The sequence below is a fragment of the Lepisma saccharinum genome, chromosome 30 (assembly GCF_977018435.1).
Source record: "Lepisma saccharinum chromosome 30, izLepSacc3.1, whole genome shotgun sequence".
In the NCBI taxonomy this organism is placed as follows: domain Eukaryota; kingdom Metazoa; phylum Arthropoda; class Insecta; order Zygentoma; family Lepismatidae; genus Lepisma; species Lepisma saccharinum.
The window spans coordinates 36,924,731-36,951,520 of NC_139258.1; the positions used below are offsets into that span (position 1 = coordinate 36,924,731).

At 38.6% G+C, this 26,790-nt stretch overlaps 1 protein-coding gene across 1 annotated transcript in view; it reads right to left on the reverse strand.

Annotated features, from left to right (window-relative positions):
• Positions 1-1,963: 1,963 nt before the first annotated feature.
• LOC145982038 (short-chain dehydrogenase/reductase family 16C member 6-like) overlaps positions 1,964-26,790 on the reverse strand; it is a 51,388-nt gene continuing 26,561 nt past the window's right edge. The window contains exons 4-7 of the mRNA XM_083115613.1: positions 16,070-16,231; positions 14,276-14,358; positions 5,655-5,771; positions 1,964-3,008 (exon numbers count right to left, since the gene is read on the reverse strand). Coding sequence (XP_082971739.1) covers positions 2,897-3,008; positions 5,655-5,771; positions 14,276-14,358; positions 16,070-16,231 — 474 coding nt within the window. The 3' untranslated portion in view covers positions 1,964-2,896. The remainder of the gene's footprint in view (positions 3,009-5,654; positions 5,772-14,275; positions 14,359-16,069; positions 16,232-26,790) is intronic.

A 26,790-nucleotide genomic window follows, 5' to 3' on the forward strand; every position in this document is an offset into this window, starting at 1 on the left:
GGAATATAAACTACATTTTCTTGTGATTAAATTAATTAACCTTCTGTCCACATATCAATTTTTCAACAAAGAACGATTAAAAAATGATTTAAAGAATATCTGTGATGAAGAAAAGCGTTTACCTCCTGCAGACCTTCTAAAATTCATAGTTAGCAATGATCTTCAAACAATCTACAAAGAAGTAACACAACTTATCAAGTTGGTCTCTACATTCCCAGCTTCCTCCGAAAGAAGTATGAGCACCCTCAAGAGAGTAAAAAAAAATTATCTCCGTAATTCAATGAAAAATGAAAGATAAAGTTCTCTCAGTCTCAGTACAATAGCCATTGAAAAAAAAAACTGGTTAAAGAACTTTATATTGATCAAGGCTTCAAGCAAAGAGGAATTGATACTTTTGCGACCAACAAGAATCGACGCATGAAACTGCTGTATAAAAAAAATATAAGCAGATTTTTCAGCCTACCCAGTATTTACGCCTTAGCTTCGCCACTGGTTGCTTGGGTTTTCTTTCATGATTTCTACCAACAAAATATAAATAATGGGTACTCTTTCAGTTGTATATAACAAATTTTTAATACATCCTTCGATTGTTGAATTATTACTGGGTTGCCATGACTTACTCCCCAACCCTTGTATATGTAATTGTGGGTGTCTGTGTGTGTATACAAACAGAGGCTGGCAGTACATTGTAGCTTTAGGTGGTATGATCAATATCTGCAATGTACATCCCTGTTTCCGAAGGTTTTAGCAGGCAAAGTCCTGTTGGTTTGACCAGACCACGAATCCAGCAACAACAGGGAAGGTCCCAAAGCTCCCTTCTGTTTGCCAGTTTCTGGCTGTATAGCTTGCAGGCAGGTGCACCATTTTCTACACCATGCTCTGGGTGTTGCAGGTGACCCGGACTCTGACATACCATGCCATTGCTCTACCACTGAGTTACCGAGGAGGCCTTGCCTGGTTTTTCGCTGGTGCTGTTTTATCTGTGTGTAAACGTCTCGAAGTGCTGCAGCACTTGAAACACTGTAGACTTCGACGTTGCCCAGCATAGTGATGTTAATTTATGAAGATTAGGAACACACAGGAGATTAACTAGAGCAATGGCTCAGTATGCCAGAGACCCAGGTTCGAGTCCTGGCAGAGCCTGCATTTTTGGCTGAAATTTCTACGTTGTACATCTATCTCCTGTCTGTGTGTGTAATCTTCATGAGCTACACCTGTTGTTTTTTGTGCATGATGGTCGACACCTCACAGGTCTACTGGGATGTGGAACTGAGTGTGCATCATCAGGGACACTTGAGACAAAGTAATGCAGGATGTCAAGCAGTGGAAAAGCCAATGCAAGGTGAACATCAAGTTTCACTGCAAGTTCAAAAGCACCCAACTCAGCTCAACCTAGTTAAAAATGAGGAAGAATTTTCAGGTGGTCTGGTGTTGTAAAACATGGAGCCATTGAATTGTTGGTTCGTTCTTGTGAAAATGTGTCACTTGGGGACAAAACATAGTGCATATGTTTGGGTAATCTCATCAGTCATACTATATACTTTTCCAGGTCATTGTTGTGAACTCTGTATACATGAGTTTGTCCTCTTATGAGGTCTTTGTGTATAGACAAGGAGGGCAAACTGGATGGGTAAATGGGGACAGAAGCATCCTGTGATTATTACTACAATGACTACAATTGAGGACTAAAAGTGGTAAACGTTGTAAGTGCCAAAAGCGAAAGTGTTGGGAAATCTCATCATTCCGCACATCAGCCCGTAAGAACGTTCACACTAGTGACCTCTTTACACGCCCTTTGAACTACTTAGAGGGCTATCAGCCACTTTTCACGTTTACCACATTATAAAGCATGGCACATTTCACAGTTAAACGTGGAAAACGGTGTTTGAATTATTTTGACACTTACATCATTTACCAATTTTAATCTTCAATTTTCTAACTAGTGAAACAATTTTCATGTGAAAGAAAACATTTATTAAGAAATATGTACAACTATTTACAAAGTTAGGCAATATGTTGAAATAATTTAATATAATTTGCAATAAATGTTAACAAACAATGTGTGTATGTACACTACTTATTTGAATTATTCTCTACAGCATGTGGTTAATATTTACTTCCAAAAATGCCCCAGAAAGAAATTCAATTTTGCAACTATTACAAAAATTATTATAATTAGGATAGAAATAAAAAATGGCAAAGTTATTTTTATCACCATTTTGATTATTCCTTATCATTCCATTGAACAGCACCATGCAAATAATATTCCACATTTTCTTCAACATAACTGATGTCTTGTACAGTGTCATTATTGAATTATTATATACTATTCGCAAGTGTATTTTTTAAAATAGTTTTCATCTTGAAGAACAGATTGGCTATACTACCTTAAAATATACAAGCACAATTTGACAAGCAATAGACTAGTTATTACTAATAACACATATTTATATTCAGGACAATATTAATGCCATTTTAATGTAATAATTTTCATCAGTCTTTCAGAAATTGTCATGATTTGCCAGACACACACATTGAAAACACATATAATGAAGTGTACACGCCATCTAAAGTAACAGGGGTTACTTTGTGAGAAAAAGAGCCACTGTATTCAAATAAATTGACATATTCTTCTAGGTATATCTACATTCAACTTTACAAGTGACTATCAATTAACAATACCTTTAAAATATGCCCAGTACAAGATCTTCATTCAAAGTGTTCTATTTACTCTTGAAAAAAAAATCTGTTCACTTCATCACCACTGATGATTTCGAATACATGTAAGAATCACACATAATATTCACATCATGAACTCAAGCAACACACTATTTCTATTTTTACTTGTTGGAATTTCAAATAACGTGTAATCATGTTATTGAAGATGTAGTGAATCTTATCCAGATTTTTCAACAACTTTGTTTCCTCTTCCTCTGAAACTGTTCATGGCTGATGATGCTCCAAACACTTGATTGACCATCTTTGTGTTGCTTTTATTTGGGAAAAGGCTGGAAGAAAAAATTGCTAATATAATTATAATGTTTTAATTTTATATTTAAAACTATACTTTAATTGAACATAATATGTAGTAGTTTATCCAGAAAGGTTTCATTTGCAGCTTGTGCTGCAGCAGTGCAGCAATCATAAGGGTGTACATGTGTGCTGAGATGTTTCACTCATTGGCAAGGGACAAACGTCAGTTGGAGGAAAGATAGTAGTGCAGACCCTTTGCGGTGGGTTGTGATAATGTTCAAGAAAATCGAGATGTCCACCACGCATATAGTGTCGTCTGTGATCCGATATTTGAATACATGGAATTTAAAAGAAAATTGCTCCCCTGTGCTTTGTACCACGCCTGAAGGTGTATAGTGGGTGTGGAGTTAGGGCTCCACACTTTTTTAATCTTGGCCGAAGATGGGGGTTATGTGATCAGCACCACCCCCCAGAACCCACTTTATATGAGGGTGGATGGACACCAGTTCAACAGGTGGAAAAATCCCAGTTCTCCCATGGAAGAATTCGAACCAGTCTCTCTCGCATGATAGTCAGGCATCCTAATGACTGAGCTACCACGTCTCGGGCTCAGAATGTATCAGAAGCTGAAATCCACCATCAGATAGGTGAGGTTTATGGAGAACAGCATGGGCGTCGGCAGGGGGGGTCAAACTGGTAGTCGACCCCCCCCCCACCTGGAAATTTCCATCTACTTTTTTTTAATTTATTGCAATTTATAAACGAAGCACTTTATTTCACGTCATTTTGCGTCATTGTTTAAAAATGGTCTTGAGACATCGAATTTGGTATGAAAGTTTCATAATTTGCAACACTGAAACTATGTTCATTTGTAACTTTCACACGTTTTGAAGCTTCTTATACTACTACGTTTGCTGCTGCTGCTGCTGCTACTAATGTTAGAAGTAACTATTATGTAATCTTGATTGTAACAAGAACTATATTATTCATAGAATGAACTTATTGGATGCTAAAATAAACTAAAACTGCATCTATTATAATAATAATAATAACAATTTAAAATACCGATAATGCAATAATTTTAAAAATTAACCCCTCTTTAACAAACTTCTGCATATGCTACTGGTCTGTATTACAATATTTTTGAGGGGAGGGGGTGTCCTCGACATCTTTGATTCAACCCCCCCCCCCCTTAGGAAAATTTCTGGCGACGCCCATGGAGAACAGTTCATGAGTGCCTCAATGGTATGGAGATGGGTGTGACAGTTCAATAAAGAGAGCCTCCCCAATGGCGCATAGGTAAGGTCGCCACCTTGTAATCAAGGGGTCCCAGATTCGATACCCGGTGGAGGCACATAAGTGGTTCGCATCCCACTTTAAGCTGTAGGTGCAGTCGCTGTTAGCCTTACAGTGCATAAAGTGGACTTAAAGCACCAAATCAATCGAAGTTCAACAAAGGATGGAACAATGTGCACGATGAGAACGCAGTGGGTGATCATCTGTGGTGGTTAATGACTTGGTCTGTGCAGTAGAAGAGAAGATTACAGAGAACAGATGAATCAACCTGCTGGCATTTTCAGTGCATTTATCATCACGCTGTTACTACTTGGTTATCATCACAAGTGGCATCATTCTGATACAGGAATATGAAACATAGTGTCTTGTTATGATAAACATCTGAACAGTGGTGGCAACTATGTTGAAAATTAGTCCAAGATATGTACTTCAATGTGCAATAAAGTTTAGTGTTCCATTACATTTTGTGTTTTCTAATTGGCAAGCAGAACTTATTTTCTGGATGACCCCTGTAATATGTTCTTCGATTTTCTAGCATTCTTTATGAAAGAGGAGTGTTGACTCATAATTGTCAATTAGAAGTGTCACTCTGCCTACATTCTACTTACTCACTGTTCCTACAAGAGCAGATTATGCTGAATTGGTACTATGTGATAGATTCAAATAACACCCTGTGCACACACACACACACACACAAAGGGTGATATTTAAATCTATTGTATGATGTTCATCACAAGACAGGTTATTTTTGGACATGGATAACAATGGATGTTTTCATTGAGTTAGTGTAAGTATCACAGCTTAGTAGATTAATTTTAACCTATTTGTATCTTCTAGGTCATGTCAACAATATATTTATAGATTGTAATCTGAAATTTTATTCTTTACACTGTTTCTATAATTTATGTGAATTATATATACACATACACATCTCACAAACACATGAGCCTATCCTGTGCACTTATTTTAAAATATTAAATTGAATGCAGTCCATAGATAGAAGTCTAAGATCTAATATATGTGTATGTGTGTCTGTGAGAGAGAGAGAGATGCTGAGAATAAGGTAAAATTCTTATTAGAAAATTATCATCTCATATATCATAATATTATTAGACTTTTACAAGGAATTTTAAATTAGATGTCCTTGTTCTGTTCTGAAGGAGGGGAGAAGAATGCAACATTATGATAATTAATAGTTTCAGAATCTAAATAAAAAGGAGGAAAAAAGTTAAAGCTAAATCATATATTATAAAGCTAATTTTTCACTTCAACATTTAAAAATGTTCCAATATTAAATTTCCATAATTCATTCAAAAAACACTAATAAGGTAACTAAGCTTTGTAAAGTTAACAATATATTTATAAAATGCAGACATGATACTTACAACCTAGTAGGAAGAATCCATCTGATGAAACGAGGAATTATAATCTGCTTTTCATTGCAAAGAACTGATGCTACAATTTCATTCACAACATCACTTGGATCCATCATTCCCACCATTCTACAATATGAAATTAAAATGAAAAGATAATACAATTCTTTTATGACAAAACTAAATACTTATAACAATTTTACTTATGCAAATTGTATTGGTTTTTAGGTGATATGATATACTTCTCAGGCAGTAATCAGATGGATAGATTAAGATACCAATACGTTCCATCCATGTCTAGAGTCCTGGTTTTAAGGGCACAACTTGTTATGCCTCTTAAATTAGTGTGAGGTAGGGTATGTATCAGCCACACTATATCTAGAAAACATTATGGTGCTGTTAAAATGTATGGTTTTTCAAAAGTTGCAAGATTTTTTTTTATCAAATGAAGAAGCTGCAAAAGCAATTCATCATTTGACATTAATTATTTTACAGTAACCAGTATTAACTACACACAAACAGTTTACATATGTATAAACTACAAACTACAGAGCATGTATTAAGATGGTTATGAAATGTGTGATGTTAGTAATGTTTGATATAAATGTGGTGGGCCAGGTATACATCAGGGCTGGCGAAAGGGGAAATTGAACTGCCCAGAGCGGCAAATTTTCAGGCGGCAAAATTTGAAGAGAAGAAAAAAATAAGCCTATGGAAGTTAATACATGCGAACCACCGTTTTGAAGGAACATATCAGTAGTCTCACTTGAAAATCACAGAGTGCCACAAGGTGGGAAATCAGATCCGATGCCTTAACTCCATTGATATATCAAGTGGGAGAGGTCTATGATGCACTCCTTTAAATAATTGGCGACAATAAAACTGTCCCAATGGTCGCGTATGAGGCACAGTGTATTGCTAACTATAGCCTGACAAGTTAAGTCCAGATATGCGCAGATCGCTGCGGAGCACTTCCTATTACGTCATCCTCCCCACCACTCTTCTACTCACTGGTCTGGCGTTGAGAGTACCAGTGGTGCCAACTCAGCAAAATTAAGCTAAAACAAATATGACGATTTTCATGGTACAGTGGCTCTCAGCGACAGACAAACCTGCAAACGAAACTGAAATCTATGCGGAGAATATATTGAAAGCATTGTGAACAATAAACAAAAGGAAATTGTACTTAAAAATTCAAAGTGTACCTTATGTGAAACAGTATGCGATTGACACGAAATTTAGAAACGCGGGGCACACCATAATACGACTTCCGCCTTGCCACGCAGACTTAAATCCCATTGAACTTGTGTGGGGGGGAAATCAAGGGTAAGGCAAGGGAATTCATTTCGGATTCACTGGACGCAAAGAAAGATTTGCTGGGAAAATTATTTAGTGAATATTCTGTACAGAAATGGATTAAATGTTGTGAACACGTGAAAAAAATTGAAGATTCTTACTTTGAAAGAGATTGGACTTATGGACGAGCGTGCAGATGAACTGATAATTAGACTTGGTGAAGCCGATTCAGACACGGACACAGATTCATCGGTAGACACAGACTCGGATGAGTGGGAGAGTGAAACTGAAGAAGGAAAACTGGAAAGCATTTAGAAGGTGAGTTCAGTTCTATCGTTTGTATATTTTTAATTTTTCTATCGTTTTATTTCATACATTTCTTATGCTGGTAAGAAATATCCCTAATATAACTTAATTCATTTAAGGTTTAAAGAGAAGATATCAAAATGTATTTAGAATTTAGCGTAATCAATAGGTAGCGTAGGTGAGGGGATACTAATTCATGTCTTTCACATTCAAATTTCGTTGAAAATTCTCAGACGATTCCTCTCCCTCCAGGTTTGCAACACTGCGAACGAACGTCGCCGCAGACAATGGGGTGGGGAAATGTGATGCGAGGTGCGCAAACAATGGATTGCAGCGTCTTGTTTTTAAACTTGTCAAGTTATAGTTGCGTGGCTTTACATTCCTTTACACACTAGTTGTCTGGTATAACTTTTTACTCCACGTAATGTAATGAGCAAATGCCTTCAAAACATTAATCAACGATGTGTTAGATGCTGTTACATGATTTCTTGCAAACATATCAGCGCTTTGAAAAAAGTAGGAGTGATGAAAAATTTCGAAGTTTCTTAGACGCCACTTGGCAGCCTGGCCTATTTCACTCATAAGTGTCAGTTTCGAATGTAACTGCTGTTGAGTGGCAAATCCAGGAAAATTATAAACAATATGTCGATGTTCATAAATTTTACGGCCTATTTTGTATTCTTGGGTGCTTTTTGCCTGCCTATTTTGAGAATTTTAAGTGCCTATCAACGAGCCCCACGGTCCCATATCTAAGTTTGCACCACTGGACCTCGATGTCATGGACTTCAATCACTTTTGGTACAACTAGGTTAGCAAAAACAACAATTTTAATCCTTTTGATTCATTGATTGATTTGGTGTTTTAAGTCCACTTTGTGCACAGAAAGGCTAATCGGGATTGGATCTACAGTTTAAAGTGGAATCCGAACCACTATGTATATACCTCCACTGGGTATCGAACCCGGGACCCCTTGATTACAAGGCGACGACGTTACCACTACGCCATCGGGGAGGCCTTTAATTCTTTTGACCTTCCATTATTTAGGTATTGTGCCACAAAGATGGAGAAAAAGTAATTAAATGTCATTTTGGTGGTCTTAATGACCTCTACACACTATACAAGAATTATGTATCAGAAGTGATAACACAAACCGAAACGGTGAAAAGTAACGATAGAAGAAGTAAAAAAAAAGTCTCAGTAAACATGTCGTTGCAAACGAACCATTTGCGAGATAATTGAGAATGTATGGTTATCACCTGCCACTGGTTTGATTGTGTGTACACATCCTACGCTTTTCACATGGGATCTGCCCTAGTCCTACTTACTAAAAATAACAGACTTAAATGGTTCACTTCGATTGACGTTACTGTTGCTTTTATAACCAAAAACTATTGTACTGTACAGTATGTTACATGTTCGGCAGTGTTCGAAACCTCGGAGTGCGCAAGGAGACAATTGTACATTGTGTACAAACAATTAAGACACATTCGCAATTATTTTCCTTTGCAAACCCATGTTTACTGAGACTTTTTTGCTTCTACTATCGTGTACATTTCACAGTTTCAGTGTGCGCTATCCAGTGCCGGATCTACAAGCCGCAAAACGGGCGGAGACAAGTAGGGGAAGGATCCCTAGCCCCGGACGGCACTCAGCCGAGGACACCACCTATTTCTACCTATTCGCGACAGTTGGCAGAAGCTGTCTGTTATCGGTAGTAGCGACTAACAGCGTACACGCCATAGTAAGAAGCATGTGGCTTTCACTCCGAGTGGAGCGTTGCAATAAGTAGGAGTGTGCTTTTTTGCCGAAAGTGGAAAATTTGTTGTGGCGGGAAACGAATTGTCATTGTTCGTAGTGAACTTACTGGTAAGTAATTTACGCTATCATTATGGTAAATAGTAAGGTAGGGATGTGTTGTGTGTTGATGTATGCTGCAAAGGTGAAATGTATTCCTATGGAAACAGTTAGTAGCATTGTTTGTGGGTACATACGTCGCCCCTAGCCCCGGACACACGTTTGGCGCCTAGCCCCGGACAGCACTGAATGTTCTTAGAATGGCATTATAGTGTCCTATGTAGGCCTAATTGTTATTGTTTATATAAAACCAAATGAGCATACGAACAAATCGTAAAATAGTTTTAAATTATTTGCTGGTACGATGTCACGAACTACAAACAGAGGTGCCTTGGGCGAGAAGGCTATGAAGAAAGCGCTAACCCCAAAGCTTCCACCTCTCGTGGTCAGACTACCTCCCAAGCTTCCACCTCTGGTGTTCAGACTACCTCCCAAGCTTCCACCTCTGGTGTTCAGACTACCTCCCAAGCTTCCACTTCTGGTGTTCAGCTTGCAGCAGGACGGGATGTGAGGCAAGGCGAATCAACTAAGAATGTTTCGTCTATTCTTCAGAAACTTTCACCACTTCCAGATGCATCGATGCGAAGACTTGTTTCGAGAAAACGTAAATCCCAGAGAAGTGAAGTACTTACTTCCACTTCATATAAAAATCAACTTTTGGACAAACAAAACACGCGCAGGAATTTAGGAAACAAAATACTGCGCTAAATTATAAGGGACGACGTTTAGATTACGAGGAGCGCACAAGTATGGAACAGGCAACTTCAGGCTGTAGGACAACGTGTTTAATCTGTGGAGAGGAATTCGAAGAAGATTGGATTCAGTGTGCCACCTGCAAGGGCTGGGCTCATGAGGCATGTGCAGAAATTCATCCCAGCAACCCCTACTACTATTTTGACGTATGTATTCAGACATGAGGATAGCAACAAACAAACAAATAAACTGTCCGGGGCTACCTCCCCAGTTTCGTATTCGAGACATCCAATTTCATGTGTGCTGTACCTCTCTGTTCATAGTTTCTGGGTGCACAAGGTAGTATAACTGTGTGGTATACTATCGTCCTTCACTATGTTGTTTATCATCTATTAAAATGTAATGGTTTTCCAGACCAGCTGTTTTTTTCATTAGTGTCCGGGGCTTGGGACCCTTCCCCTAAGTCTTTAGGGGTCCACAGCCATGGGCATGGTAGAGGGTTCGTATATGCGTAGCTACTCAGGGGTACAGAAACAAATACAATAGATAAAGGTAGGGGTAAAGTTCCCTGTACAATAGCACCGTGCCATGAAGGCATATTTAGGGTATGTGGGGGTAGAGCCGAACATATTTTCGATGTCGGCTATCTTGGAGGTGATGTGATCAGCACCACTCTGCGGCTGTCTTTACCCTCCCCTCCTCCGGTATCATTTGATTTGAGGTTCGATGAGCCCTAGAGCCGCTTTATGTGTGGACAAAGTCGTAAGAATTCCGACAGATCAACCATGCCTGGTTTCCCGCGTGACAGTCAGACTAGAATCAAACCAGGTTAGAATTTTACGAGAAATGCAGTGGTCGTTTCTTCAAACTATCTTTAATGAGGAAAAAGTTACGACTATATATATAATATTTTGCGGGGGGGCAAGATTTGTAGATCCGGCACTGGCTCTATCACTTCTATCACCCTGAATATGTTGAATATGTTGTGTAGGCTACACCACATACCTTCGTGACTCAGAGAGAAGATGGATATGAGACAGGAATTATGTCTTGTCTTGATAACAGGGGAGAGGAGAGCGGAAAGTTGGTGAATCTAAAATCTATAAAATGTCTGGATATCTATAGTGGAAAGGTTGTTTTAGTGTCAGACAAAATCACTTTCCTGCAGCAAGTTACAATTTTTTTTCTCCCCTAATACTCGTAACTCGAGAAACCCCTGAGGCTGTCGTTACAAGTACAATCCCATATTTCATCTTGGGTGACTTAGAAAATCTTGCTTGAATAGTCGGTTGGAGTTTTCTCTTCTTTTTAAATCCTAATTAGTGTATATATCGTATTCTCTTTGCAAGGAACGTAGAAAGTTTTCCTGCCTTCATAGTTTGGTTAACGATGTAGATTCCACAGATTCTTTGTCAATGAAACATACATGAACAATTTACATCAAATAAAGAGTTTCATTGACTGTGTCTGTACAAAAAGCTGTTGTAAAATTATTCACCTAGTTTTTGAAGATATCTGTGCAGTTCGTTCCCGCAATTTCTAGGTGCGAGGACAGATACATTTACATATGATAGCTTAAAAATTAGATTTATTTCGGCTAAAATCACGTTCTTGCAAGTTGGCTGCAAGACGGTGATTCATCTCTGTCTATTTCGGCATAGAACACTCACCTCACTTAGTACTCCTGCAGTTTATCTTTATACAGCATATTTGCAGAAGAGACAATTAAACCTACAAGTCTATCAATATACGCTGTATAAAACACACCTTATTACTAACTTCGTTGTCCGTACATGTTCAGAATGAGTAACGTTGTTGCTTGTCTTTTGCTTAACTCACGCCTATGATTGATGAATTGATTTAGTTCATTTTACTTCGCTTTTCTGCGACTTTTGGCTAATCGGAAGATGAGGATGAGTGATTACATAATGAAATGAATGGTCACTCACAAAAATCACCCATGCCCGGGTCGGGATTCGATCCCGGGAAACTTGGCGTTGTACTGCGCTAACTACTCAAAGTCGGCAACTCGCATGTGGGTATGTACTGCGACAACGGTGTCGTGGGAGGAGCGCACAGAGAGAAAAAGATCGTGGGTGAAGCGCACATTCAAATGTTCTTCTTTCTTTCGTTGCAGGTGAATGCACAATGGAAGTTATTACCAGTGCCAAGGGTAATCCTTGTCTCTTTCTGGACGGACATCAGCATCGTGTTGGCCGTAAGATTGAAAATGTTATCTACTGGAGATGTGTAAAGGAACGCCAGCTGAAGTGGAAGGCATCACTAAAGACAACATTAAACAACGACGTTTTGCAAAGAAAACATCATCAGTGTGTTCCGAATGTTGCAGCGTTGAAAGTTGTAAAAACGATGTCTGTATGCAGGAAAAGAGCAAGGGAAGAACTGTCTACGCCAGTGAACGTCGTCTACAAACAAGAATTTTGAAAATTGACGAATAGAGGTTATGAACTAGTTACTGAAATTCCAAAATATGATAACGTAAAAACCTCTTTGTGTGAAATACGTAGGAAAACACGTAATATGTCGTATGTGTGCAGCTTTAGCCTTGATACCACCTGAAAAAAAATTGACGAGGCGTGGCTATGCATCATACAGATCACTCCCCAGAATGAAAAGCTGATGCAGTTTCTTGACTATTTCGTAGATCAATGGCTGGACAATGCTTCTTTGCCGAAAACCATGTGGAATGTTTATAGACAAAGACACAGGACAAACAACCCTGTGGAAGGTTGGAATAACAAGTTAAATAGGATGGTGGGAATACATAAACCAAATGTGTATTTCCTCATTCAGAAACTGATGGAAGACGCTGAGGAGATGAGCGCCAAAATTATAGCTAAAGACCTAGGCATTTCAGGTCGCAAGAGGAGAAAACAGTATATTGAAACCGACAGGCGTATAAAAACAATTTTAGACAAATACGCGTATGTTGAAACTGAAGATTTATTTCGTTGCCTCAATTCTCTCTCGTACGTTGCAAAGTTCGATTGAAGATCATTCTGAAAAGTTGATAAAAGCTGTAGCCTAATAGAAGCTGCTGATACAAGAACCTTTAAACCACCTTCGTGTATTAATCTACACGTTGTCCAGTCCCAAGTCTTGAAAGAAAAGTGCGAGGGAAGGTTCTTATTGATAATCATACTGTGCGCTAATCCCACTAACATCCGAGATCCTATGCGCTAGTCCCACGAAATCTTGCTGTGCGCTGATCTCACGTGCGGTCCTCCCACGTAATCGCGACAACATAGAACTAAAAGAAAGCATAAAAGAAAATCTAAGCATTCAGTTACTGCATACACCGTGAGCTGATAGGCAGAAGTAACACCTCACTGATAGTCGGTGACTGATTAAGCTGGGTGCTATTGATGCTGCAGCATTAGGTCTATTCCTGAAATAGGCCCAGATGAAAACAGACGAGAATTTTCCGAAAGCTGAACAGCTTTCTTTTGATATATTAGCCTGAAAATAAATCTTACAATGAAATTTGGAGCCCCAATTTCGGACGCCTATACACAGCTTTACTTATTATACAGTTACTATTATTCTTTGCGCTGTGACGTAACTATAACGTCGTTGTGTTTATTGTTCACCGAAGATTTCAAGTTAATGCTATCAATTTTACGCATCAGGCCCAATTTCGTCTTAATCCGGTCCTGGGCATAGTGGCATGTTGTCGCCATGTAATTAATGCGTCCCGAGTTCGATCCACGGTGAGGGGGAACATCAAACTTCAAGGTGGAAATTGCAGAGGCATCAAATTATATACATCTTATAATTAATTAAATTAAATTCAGCATAATTAGGTTTAAATTAACTATCATTTTAAGAATGAGATTATGAGAATCAATAAAATAATAATATAACTAGCAATAATTTAAATCTACAGCAAACTAACACGTCTAGGATTTCTACAGCGTATCTATGGATGACATCATTAATTAAACTTTCTGCGAATTCGTCATCCCCTCAGCAGTTGACACCTTTACAAAAGCTTGAAGCACATCGTGATCCCGGGTTCGATACCGGGTGGAGGCACATAGTGGTTCGGATCCCACTTTAAACTGTAGATCCAATCCCGATTAGCTTTCCTGTGAATAAAGTGGACTTAAAACACCAAATCAATCAATCACATCGTGATCCATCATATTTCTTAATTTAGCAGTTATCAAACCGGAAAGAAAACCAAAACGAACATGGTTGTAATATTCCTTAGCTACTGTCCGAAAGCTCTGCCAGGTTGTTGAAATTTTCGGGAGGGACTTTAAGTGATTTTTCCCCCAGGGCACACCCTGAATTCATCACTGATACCACGAATTATTTCTATACCTAGCCTTTATTATAAAAAAAATATTCTAGAATCGTATTTGAAAGTTAAGAACAGAAAGTTAAGAATTTCCGAAAGAATGTAAAATAAATAATATGCAATATGTAAAAATGAAATACTTTTGTTGAATGATACTTACTTAGCTTGGACACCATCAAACATGCCAGTGTTAATGAAGTACGGACAAACCAGAGAAGTATAAACTTTATCACTGCCTGTCGCCTGGAATAAAATTAACAATAATTATCTATTTCCAAAAAAAGTTCGAAAAAATAATATTTTCATTTGTGAAATTTATTATCTAATGTTAATCTATTGCTTTGTAGCATAATTATGTAACTATCTCTATTATTGTATACTGAGAAACTGTTTTTTTTAAAAAAATATAATTATTACAACACAAAACATAAGCATGAGTATTCCAACAAAAACATATTGTTCATATATTCACGAAGTGTGTTAAATGAAGGCTAAGTGAAGGATAAGAAATACAACTAAGGTTGAAAGAGTATATTGTATGATCATTATGTTGAAATAGAATGCAGAAGGGAAAGTTTTTTGGCCTAAACCCAAAGTAATTGGGATGACAACTTCCTGCGTGTGACACCCGTGTACAAAGGTAGATAATTCAGTTACAAATTAGGCAAATTATATTAAAAATGTATTAAATAATTTATAAATTCACGATGAGGTCTTTTGTTCAACTATAGGGTCATTCCATGCCAAATCACCACAACTGCCAACCCGATCATCTCAGTTTTTCATGACACTTTGCAGGATGGTAGAGGACATGAAGTAACTTACATGTGTAAAATTTTAGCCCTTTGTGATACACGGTGTTCGTACAGCAGGGTTGCTAACTGCATAAAAATGTCAAATTTATGCTTGCAAGGTTTGTTCCAGTGACTTTAGGACGTAAATCATAGTTTGTTTCATATTTGCTGTTATTTGAGTCAAAAACCAACTTTTATGTCACTTCTAAAAATTAAGTAAATAATTGGAGCTTTCAAATTCAATTAGGATTCAAGGTGGCTCCATCAAACAAAAAAAACATAATTTAGAAAATTTTTCTGTTCTAACATTTCGGTTGTCGTCATTTTTTGTGTACAATTCACAGTTTTCGAGATTATATTTTTTTAAATTTTGAAGGTGAATTTTGGCGCCATTTTTTCAAGATGGCGGCGATCCTACAGGTCAGAGAGTGGTAAACTCTTCGCATCTCTTTAATATAGAGACTAGTTGGTTTCATTCTGTGGCAAGTTGTTCCCAAATCAACATTACTTTACTAGACTGTACGGTGTTCACTGAATGTAGCATCTGCTACTGTCAGATTTGTTTTATTCCTATTCCCAAAGCCATCCCAAAATAAAACTTACACCAAACAAAGACTAGTACATTTAACTGTATCCTTATTTCCACAAAAATTGAAGATACGTTTTCTAAGGTGTCAAAGGTCACATCGTGTAACCTTGAAATGAAAATTTCAATATTTTCATATGATATTATTTTTGTGAAAAATATGCTCCCTTAGCTTCAAAATAAGCCCAAAGTGAAAGTCACCACAATGAGAACAAAACAATTTGTTTTGTTGACCTTGTAAGCATGAATTTCACATTTTTTATGAAGTTGGCAACCTTGCTGACGAACACGGTGTATCACCGAGGGCTAAAATTTTACACATGTAAGTTACTTCATGTCCTCTACCATCCTACCAAATTTTAAGAAAATCTGAGTAGGCCGAGTTGAAAACTGCATTCTTTTGTGATGATTCCTTATGCAATGACCCTATAGTCTTTTATGCCGACAGTGTGACTCGATAATTACGTAGGTGCTGATAAGGAGAAGACTTTTATGCATGTAGGATTTCATTTCTGCATCAAAATCTGTCTACATCTACCGTTTAAGTTAATATATGAGTGACTATATAACTTACTTGTAATTCCAAGTAGAGAGCTTCGTCAAATCCAACTGCTGCAAATTTTGAGGAACAGTAATCAACACACATGGGGCAGCCAACCAATCCTGCAATACTGCTGATAGTTACGATGTGACCATGGTTATCGTTCACCATGTCGGGCAAAAACGCTTTAGCCGTCTGAAACAAGAAAAAAAAAAACAATTTTAATGGAAATGAAATATAGAACCCATTCATATAAGCAATCTATCTATCTTTTTTATATATATAAAAATGTATGTATGTATATGTGTGGGTGTGTATATTTGTTTGTTCCGGCATCTCTCGAACGCCTGGAGCAATTTCAACCAAACTTGGTACACGCATCAATTTCAATATGGAAATACTATTTTGGGGTAAGACACCCCTGGCACCCCTAGGGGTGGGGTGGGAAAGGGTGGGGTGGGAAGGGGTGACATGTAAAAATAATCGAGAACCACAGATATTAAATTCCGCACAAACAGATATCCGTGACTCTATGCAATCCGCACGACGATAGTGTTTCTCGGGTTGTCTAACATTCAGGCTGTGTTGCGAATGGAATCCATAGTTTTCGTGACACTCCCAATGCGGTTCAACTCCAAGTCATCACCTATCGGCATGGAAAGGCGGGGGGGGGGGGGTGAGAGGGGGTGAAAAATAAAATGCCACAAATGATGTCGAATCCATAGTTTTCGGAGTGTCTAAGCTAATTGGTGACATTCAGGATCACATTTAAAATTAGTTGCATTTTACACTATAGTTAGAATTCATTATTTTCCTGTCTAATACAAGATTGGGATAAATAAATACCCGGGCAACGCCGGATAATCAGCTAGTAAATTAATAAAACGTAAATGCACATAACAGATTTACTTAATAGGTTTATCAAGAATTACATGAATTTCACCATACTGTCAGTATTTCAGATTTGTCTGTGGAATCCTTGGTTTATAAAAAAATTCTGTAGCTGTAAACTAAAACAGTGAATACCTGATACACGGCTTCACGCAACTTCGACCAAAGAATTTTATTTAATAGTAGCAACTACAATTGCTGAATGTAACTAGAACTTAGTTCATTTCTAAAAAGCAACAAGTTGTAGTTGGGTAATTAAATGTCAAATGGCCTAGGGGTCCTGGCTCAACTCTCTTCAATTTTGATTAAACTTCAACAGGTTGTGCATCAGGGACGGCGCCAGGGGTGGGCACGGGTGGGCAAGCGCCCACCCAAAAATTCCTGTGCCTACCCGATTGCCCACCCAATCAAATTCAATAAGTACATATACTTGGAGATATATGAATAATTCTATAAATAAGTGTATTCTGGTGTTCATAACACGTATATTTTACTTGTGAATATTATCTATGTTAGAAATATTCACATATTATCAACCCATAAAAAGCCAATTTTGTCATTAGAAAGTGAAAGTAATTACTAGAGCTATTGAAACAAAAACTGTGATCAAATGAATACTTCCATGATTAAAAGCAGTTAGTAGGCTTAGGAGGCTCAAGATTAGATCAGAATTTAGGGTGAACTTGAGGACTGTAGCTCCTAGCCTCCACATACGTACATAAATCCCGCCCTGGGTATGGTTAAAATAATCTCCAAATAAACAAATAAAATCATCATCTTAGCCTTACTTCCTCCGGCAACACAATACATTATTTTGACTTTTTAATTATTATTATTATTATTAGAATAATTTAATCAACAAGACTTAGATGGGCAGGCCATGTGACACAAATGGCAGAGGAAAAAAATAGTTTACAGGATTCTTGTTGGGAAACCTGATGGTAAGAGACCAGTAGGAAGGCCAAGACGTGGATGGAGGGGTAACGTTGAGATAGACCTAAAAGAAATCGGCAAGGATCGAAAAGATTGGATTGATCTTGCCCCGAATAGGGGCAGATGGAAGGCTTCTGTTGCTGAAGCCATAAACCTTCGGGTTTAAGTACGCTAGAGAGTGTAATATAGTTTGTATTTAGCTCGGCATTAAAATTCCAGAAGTGTCCCTTTTTTTATTTCATTACAATTTTTATATACTTGTTATCTTCAAATATCAATATGGTATGCGAAATATCAACTTCATATTCATTCTACTAATAAGAAGGAATCACAATAATCACTACAATACTGCAGTGAATAAATTTTAATAAACCAGTTATGTATGGAAAAAGCTACATAATTATTCAATTGCTAATGAGTGGCTTATCCTATTTAGAAATCCTCTTTCCACACATAAATTTTGCCAAATGAATCAGCCGAAAATGTCAACAGAATCTGTAGATGCAGCTGAAGTAAAGAAGAAAAGTTATGTCACGAAGTATCCAGAAGACGATTTTATTAGTTTGTTTTTAAATCCACTTTTGTGCTCAGATAGGCTAATCGGGACTAAACCTACAGTTTAACGTGGAACCAGTGTGCATTGTGCTTCCACCAGAGGAGGAGGGAGTCGAACACAGGACCTCTTCATTATAATGCGACAGCGTTATGCCTTTGTGGAAAAATATACAGAAAGAACTCGCACCAAACGTGGCATTTTATCACTACAGAAGATTCGTCCATTTTAGGAGGGCGATTGCATGAGACAAATATTTGAGACTTTCGGAAAACAACATCATTGTTCACGGAATTAGCTGCCTTGATCTACTAATGAAACGCTGTGCAATTGAAACTACCATCTCAACTTTCTAAGAGGTATGAACTAATGCAACTCCATTTTTGGAAGAGTAAGTTGTGGTTGATTTGTTATATTTAACCTTTAAACCTTTCGAAAGTAACCCCTCTCTCAGCGGCCTTTGCGCGCGATTTTTAAATTTTTACACTTATTTCAGAAAAACGTTATATCTCTGAGACTATTTGAGCAGTCTACTTCGGATAACTTTTGTTTGAAAGCAAAAACATCGGAGCACGCGACCGTGTACAAATCAGAAAGCCCAAGTGAGAAAAACGGGGTTGGGAGGGGCCAAGTCCCCAAATTTCAATGAATTTTGGAAAAGGGCGCAAACTTTTGCATTGTTTTCAAAGAATAGATTTTTTACAACAAAGGGAACTTAACTTCTTTCAAGTCTCTAGTTCTCATACAGGCTGAAATATGACGCAATATGTTATATTAGAGTATAATTTAGTATATCTCGGAGACTTTTTGAGCAATCTACTTCGGATAACTTTTGTTTGAAAGCAAAAACATCGGAGCATGCGACCGTGTACAAATCAGAAAGCCCAAGTGAGAAAAACGGGGTTAGCCTTTCGTTAGCCTAGGAATACTTCATGGACAATGAACAAAGAATTTGATTTCCGTGTGTGTTTTAAATCATTCCTAATAAGACGTTCATTTTAATCCAAACATTCAGTGGTGGCGATTAGGAGGACCGGGAAGTGGGGGATGCAGTTCCATCGCCAAATTTTGCCACTTTTTGCCCCCGCACTATGGCCTCTTTATGCTAAGCCTTTTCTACCAAGAAAAAGTATATTGTCTTTGCCCCTCAAATGTTGGCACCCAGTCGCCGCTACTACAAACATTGAGATAGATTTCTCAGTTGTACAAATCTTGTAAGCTAAGAAAAGTGACCACTAAGGAGTAAAAAAACTCTTTCAGTTAAAAACTCATACGATGAAAATACTATGCTCAGGAACATGCATTTAAATTACGAGAAACTTCACGATTATCTTCCGTCGCACTTTCTATCATTGTCAAGTATGTGCCTTGTATTTGCAACACAAGCTTAAACCTAATTCACATTTATTTCACTGTATTAACATGCATGAAAGAATGTGATTAGAATGTATGGCTGCGCATGGGTAAACACTTCCTTGAAATAATTGTGTCCATCAGAGACAAAGCGAAAGGAAATGGAACAAGATGCGAGAATAGATTAGAAAAGAATAAAAAGAAAACAAGAAAAGGGAAAAGAAGTAAGAAGAAAATCGGGAGTGTAAGAGAGAGGGGGATACATACGTCTTACATACACCATATAAACTATATATGGTCTTACATTTATACTGCCCACCCTAATCTATCAATAAGGAGCTTCTGCCCACCCGGTCGAAAATTTCTGGCGCCGCCCCTGTTGTGCATATGTGCATATGAAGACATGCTAAGTTTCAGATTCATATGTAGTTTGGTTGGGACACTAGGACTGCTTCTGTGACGGTCACTTTTTCAATGCCTTGGCAAGTATGAATGTTGCAATGAATTCGTCCCAAATTCTAGCAAGGTGTAGCTACTTAATAAATCACTTTGAAAAGCTGCTGTTTCTCTGGTTTATGGGCACATTTTGAAATGTGTTACCGGCCACAGTCTACGTAAAAGACCGGAGCAAACGGTAAAAGCGAAGTAAATAGCAGGTGAAGTGCGCCATCGGGGAGAGCGCGTTAAATACTGGATTGATAATCTCGCCTCTGATGGTTCTAAGTTCGAGTCTTGGGTATCTTATATTAGTTGCATTTCGTTTGTTTTTCAGACTATTTAATCTAATCATTATTCATCCTCAATGCTTATTAATATAAACAGGTTGAGAAGGAATGTTAAATAACTAAATATACAAATTTAGTATGCTTGTATGGCTTGTGGAGGCACATTTTCTGTTGTTGAATTGCGGCGGTCAATTGAACAACCGTATTACTCCACAAATACTGCTATCGAAACCAACAATAGCAATGTTTGACGCTTTCAAGTTAACAAAACAATGCTTGACCTGCATTTCTTCGCTCAGTTAAGTAATACTTGAGGCAAAAATGTGTTCATATTGAACGACAGAACACCTTGCCTTGGGGAAGAGAAAATACATTTTGTTATCTAACAGCGCCTTGGATTGAAGTGTGTGCCACTCTTGGTACATACTGCCAATTCTTGTAATTTTCAGAGAGATGTAGCTTAGAAAGTAAGTTTATTTTCTTATTTAGGGGAAAATAATAGGAATTTTCGAACAGTTATTCATAAACGAAAGTAAGGCACCCTTTTGTTAGAACCTTAAACAATCAACACTTGATACGGGAAAATTGGGGAATTATATCAATAACCCACTGACGTCCTTTACGAAAATAAAGGTTATGTTATTCCTATGCTTGACAACCCTCTCATAAGCAAACTCATTCTCCCGGTCTCCCGGACAAGCTTTGTTATCTCCCGGAATGACGAGATTCAGTTTTATTATATTTTTATTACTATATATCGTCTGACTACCATGCAAGAGACCCGGGTTTGATCCTGGCGGGGGAGAGCCGGGACTTTTTCAACGTGTTCAAGCGGCTCCGGCGGCCACCCAGCGTCGTATAAAGTGGGTACCTGGAGGAAACTGGAGAGTAAAGGCGGCCAGGGGCGTGGTGCTGATCACATCACCCTCAAGCTCGTTCGAGATCAAGAAAATGTTGGGCCCTAACCCCACACCCCCTATACGCCTTCATGGCGTGGTGTAGAGCACAGGGGAGCACTTTACTTTTTACTGTATTTTTATGCTTCCGATAAGTCTGTATCTGTATATTGATTTTGTTTTGTTTTCTTACAAACTGTGGTTGCTACATTGTTTTGGTCAAGTTGATTCAATTTTGTATTCGCAGCAGTCAGACCACAAAGAGATAACAGCTGAACCACAAAGAGATAACAGCTGAACATTAGAAGACTAAAATGGGTAAACGCTGTAAGTGCCATAATAATTCAAACACCGTTTTCCACGTTAAACTGTGAAATGTGCCAGGCTTTATAATGTGGTAAACGTGAAATGTGGCTGGTAGCACTAAGTAGTTCAACGGGCGTGTAAAGAGGTCACTAGTGTGAATGTTCTTACGGGCTGATGTGCGGAACGATGCGATTTCCCAACACTTTCACTTTTCGCACTTACAAACGTTTACCACTTATAGTCCTCATTAGTCTTCCATAACATTTTGATCTAAAGGGTTCAAAAGCCGTAAAGAAATCTCCAGGAATTTTATTTAGTCTTTGAAATTGGCAATCCTAGCTATCCCGTTTATATGTGTACTTGAGGGGGTGTAATGCATATTGTATGGTGATTTCCCATAACCCAGCTGTTTGTTATCCCTGTTGGGAGAAGACAATGTTTTAACAAGCGTTTTTATCTTCTTGAGAAGAGCTCTTCCACTGTCTGTGAGGAAGCTTTTGGTATATTCTGACTTTTTAATGTGTTGTGTTTGTCTGGTGCAGGTCTTTTACAACCTTGCACTTTTATTTTCTTCCCCAAGAGGCTTTTCTACACCCCTTTCTTAACTCTTAGGCAGTGATGTGCGTCTACGCGTAAACAACGATAGTCTACATTCTACACGTAGACTACTTTGTACACGTAGATTACGTAATCTATGTAAACAACATGGCGAAAGGTGATAACTTAGCAAAGGACGCCGTGGAATTAAAAGAAAATTAACTGCGTATCAGTTGCTGATGTGTGAAGGGAACTTTTCATACTCTTCCTTCTAAATTCGAACAATTTCTCACCTAGGAAGAAACCTAATATAGGAAATATTCTAGTATTTTATGGGAAAAAGACCACTCTTGCCTCACGACTGCCATCTGTTGTTGTTTTTTGCATACTATTTATCTTCTTTCATAGTTGATAATAGAAGAGAAGAGAAATTTTGTTGTAAATAGGATTCTTTTCATTTCGTTAGGAACCAGTATAGTTGAAAATTTCACTTTCCTTTCATGAAACCCTTGAATATTAATTTTAATGCAATTTAGATTGTCTACGTAGTCTATGTAAACTACAACCCAATGTAATCTACGCGTATATTACGTGTAGACAACGCATGTAGACGTAAACTTATAGTCTACGGCACATCACTGCTCTTAGGTAAGAATTTTTAGATAAGGGGCTATTTCTCCGCATATAGCTACTGAAGTGTGCAAAATGGCCATATGTGCCGACGCACAGAAAAAATTTAAATGAATCAATCATTCTAGCTACTGAATAAGGTTGACCAGAGGGTATACGGTGTATACCGTCGTAGACCCTCGATCACAGCCCTGGTAAGAAGATACATCTGCTGCCAACAAACATTTTTTGTACAATATCTGTATATTTCCAACATCCGAATTTAGAATATACGATAGAGAAAGTGGCCGCGGTGGCTCAGTCGGTAACGCGTCTGACTACCATGCTAAAGGTCCCGGGTTCGATCCCCGGCCGGTTCAAATCCGGGAACTTTTCTAACGATGGAAGCGGCCCCGGCGCCCACCCAGCGTCGAATAACATGGGTACCTGGGGGAAACCCTGGGGGGTAAAGGCGGTCAGGGGCGTGATGCTGATCACATCACCCCCACTCACGACCGGATCAAGAAAGTGTGGAGCGTTACCCCCACACCCCCTATACGCCTTCATGGCGTGGTGCTATGCACAGGGGAGCACTTTACCTTTTTACGATAGAGAAAGAAGCAACCAGAAGGGAGATCTTTTTTTTTTTTTGTATTCCAATTGCCGCAACGGATTTCGGTCAAAGGCATCAGCATGCTGCCCGTTGCGTTGATTCTTGGAAATGGTTATGCAAGCCGCTTCCTGCAATCTCTTGTTGAGACTTTCGCTTGACAACCAAGCCGCTGCCAACACAATGTACGCCTCGTCAGTTTCGCAACGGCCTCTTCACACCTTTCCACTTGTGGAACTTCCTTGTCACAAGTGGAATATTGTTGGTTACAGCCCTCCGAACCCATTTCGAGCCTATTGTATACCCTGTCCCATCTAACTCTGGAGCAGGGCCGCGCATAGCGCCAGAGGAGGAGGAGGGGAATCGAGTGGTGAAAGCGCTGCTTTTTCAACCGTACGGTCCTAACTGTACATGTACTTGCTGTTTTATCCCAAAATATTCCCATAATAAATTCTTAAACCAATCCTACGGACCTGGAGACAAAAATACAGCTCACCGCTCACGAGAAGATCCCCGAACGAGGGTAGACGGGGAGCGGGTGTGAAGGGAAGGACCGGTCCATTTGCAGATTTTAGGGGAAGCAGAAAGCCCGCTACGGCTTTTCGAAGTGAGTGGGAGTTGATTTGCGTCAATCACGCAGAGCGTGTGTCCGCAGCAACAGTTTGCTGCTTTTCTTTCAGTGGCCAGAATATTTTTGTATTGCTTATCCTGTGCGTTATTTAGACTGTGTTTCAAAGAATTTTAAAAGAATATACGGCAACGACTTTAGGGTTACCAGATAACAAACTTTAAAAAAGAAGGCATTTTTAGATTGCAAAATGTTGTTAACTTTAGACGAAGACACACGTTTTGTGCTTGCTGGTGTTTTGGTGGGCTTATAGATCACACAAAATAATTTTACATAGTTTCCGTATAACGAATAATAGGCCTCATTGTAGGCAAATGTCTGAATATTCTAATATTTATTCACTATGCTCCTAATATTATACGGTTGTGAAGCTTGGTCTCTTACTTTAAAAGAATAACAAATTGATATTCTGCCTGGGAGTTTTTTTTTTCTTCCAGGCCTGAAGTCAGGAAACCGTTTTTGTGAGACGTCACTAAAAACACATTTGCATTTTGGCATGGTTTAGATCGCTGATCGACAGAACTTCACTTCTCCACTGCCATGTAACAACTAAGAGTACTGCAGTTAAAAAATATTGTTTATTTCTGAATTCTGTCATGAAACTCAAATCAAGATAAGCCGCGGCGAATTGAATATTCTTACCTATTGTCAGAAACTTGCTGCTCAATAAGAATCGCGGTAGATGTCACAAATGCTTTGGAATCAAAACCTCACGCGGCGTGGCGATGACAACAGAAGAGACGAAAAGGTCCAACAATTCTTCTTTGTTGCAAGAAAAGTTTATTTTCTTTGCGCTTGCAACTGAGAGTGTTGTATTTCTTTACTTTGAAATTGAAAACGGAAACAATATTAACAATTTTTTACAAATAACATTTTGTTACTAATCTTGAAGTTAGAGTGCCACACACGTAAATTTGCCGTTGCGTAGAAACGTATTTTCGTTTCGTCTCCCTCTCTCTTAGCATCACGTGTTCTACCCTGCTCGAAAACCTTCGCTATTGTTGCCATATTGTCATTCCATTCCTGGACACACTCGCGCAAACTTCATTGAAAACAATTGAACAGCGCTCCACCTCGCGGTTCCCACCGGTCAGCAGGGACGGCAATGTGGCAATATAGCACGGCGTAGTCGTTGCTTCTTTTATGCAGTGCATGTTCATTGGCTAGCTAGTAACTAGTGTTGCCAACTGTAATAATGAAGCACTATTTCTGTCACGGAAGGGGAAAGCAGGTAAAGTGGCGGTGAGTTTTGTTGGATTGGAAGCACCATATTTTTATTTTATACTAAGTATTTGACCGATTTGACGTTGTGTGCGTGTATTGCGTGTGTTTATGTAAAAGTGTGTGTTTGCTAATGAACGTTAAATTCCATAATGCCTCCAGTTCTGTCGAAGTTGAAATCAAAAACCTTGCATAGCCAAGCTCGGGAAATTCTAAGCAACGTGCACGAGTTCATGAAGGAGGAAGCCAGTCATGGTGTTAGCATCCCAATAAAGCATTTTGGCAAGAGAGCAGCGAACAGCAGCAACAAATTGTTCATATTTCATAATTTTGGAATTATTCAAAATAAATAAATTATGTGGCTCCAACATCATTTCAACTCTGGCTCCGGCACGTGTTCTTGTAGAAATTGCATAGAGGAGGCTGTCATTTTTGCTGCTTAATGCGATACATATTGTTTTCTGTGTTAAAATTGCCATGCTTTGATGGGTGACCAAGTTCATAGCAGGGCCGGCGGAAGGGGAGGGCGAACCGTCCCATCGCCCAGAGCGGCAAAATTTGAAGAGAAGAAAAAAATAAGCCTATTGAAAACTGTGATCGAGCGAGATATTCTTTTGCGCTGAATAGTATTGAAATAGCATAAGAAGTCTCATTATTTATTTTATATTTTGATGTTTTAGTTAGGAATATATTGATTTTCAATTTTCCGTTGCTGCGTAATGACCGGGGGGGTCGAAATAGAGCGGCATCTGCCGCCACCTCCCAGGGAGGCAAAATGACTAGCGCCGGCCCTGGTTCATAACAAAAGAAAAAGCCGCGCAGCTTATCGTCTAGTGGCAGTATATGTACTTGTTATTGTTGTGGAAGCCGGCATCCTTTGTAAATGTACAACAAAGGCAACCGACTGTCGCCGATCTCAGAGAGGAAATAATAATACTGCTTGAGGAGGAGTGTTATGGTGCAATTGTAGCGGTTTAACACGTTGGCATGTTATTATCTGCCGTTGCAGTTTCATACCAGTGTATACGGGTTTTGGGAGTGAAAAGTTAGAACGCCACCAGTGCATTAATGCAATGAAAAATAATATATATATTTTTTTATTTTGTTTGAAATCACTCAAATAAGGAATCGTATGAAGAAGTCTTCTTTGCAGCATTTTTGGTAATTTTACTTATGTGTTAGTTCATATTTTGCGAATTTTTAGTCCATATGTATGTAGCTACATACATAGTCACTTGTTAGTACATATTAATCCTAGTCCTGGTATAATGCATGACGTTTAAAACTCAACGTTAGATAGACCTGAATTCTCTAATTTTATTGTTGTACGTAACAGCTGTGCATCGGCGCACCGCAGCGATTTTTCTATCTGCTCCATTAGCAACACTGCTTCTTTAGTTCTGTCGCGCATTGCACGGCAGAATTATCTGCGCTGGACTCTAAGCAGCTGTCTATACCCCAAAAAATAAGATATTTCCAAATTTTCCTAAAA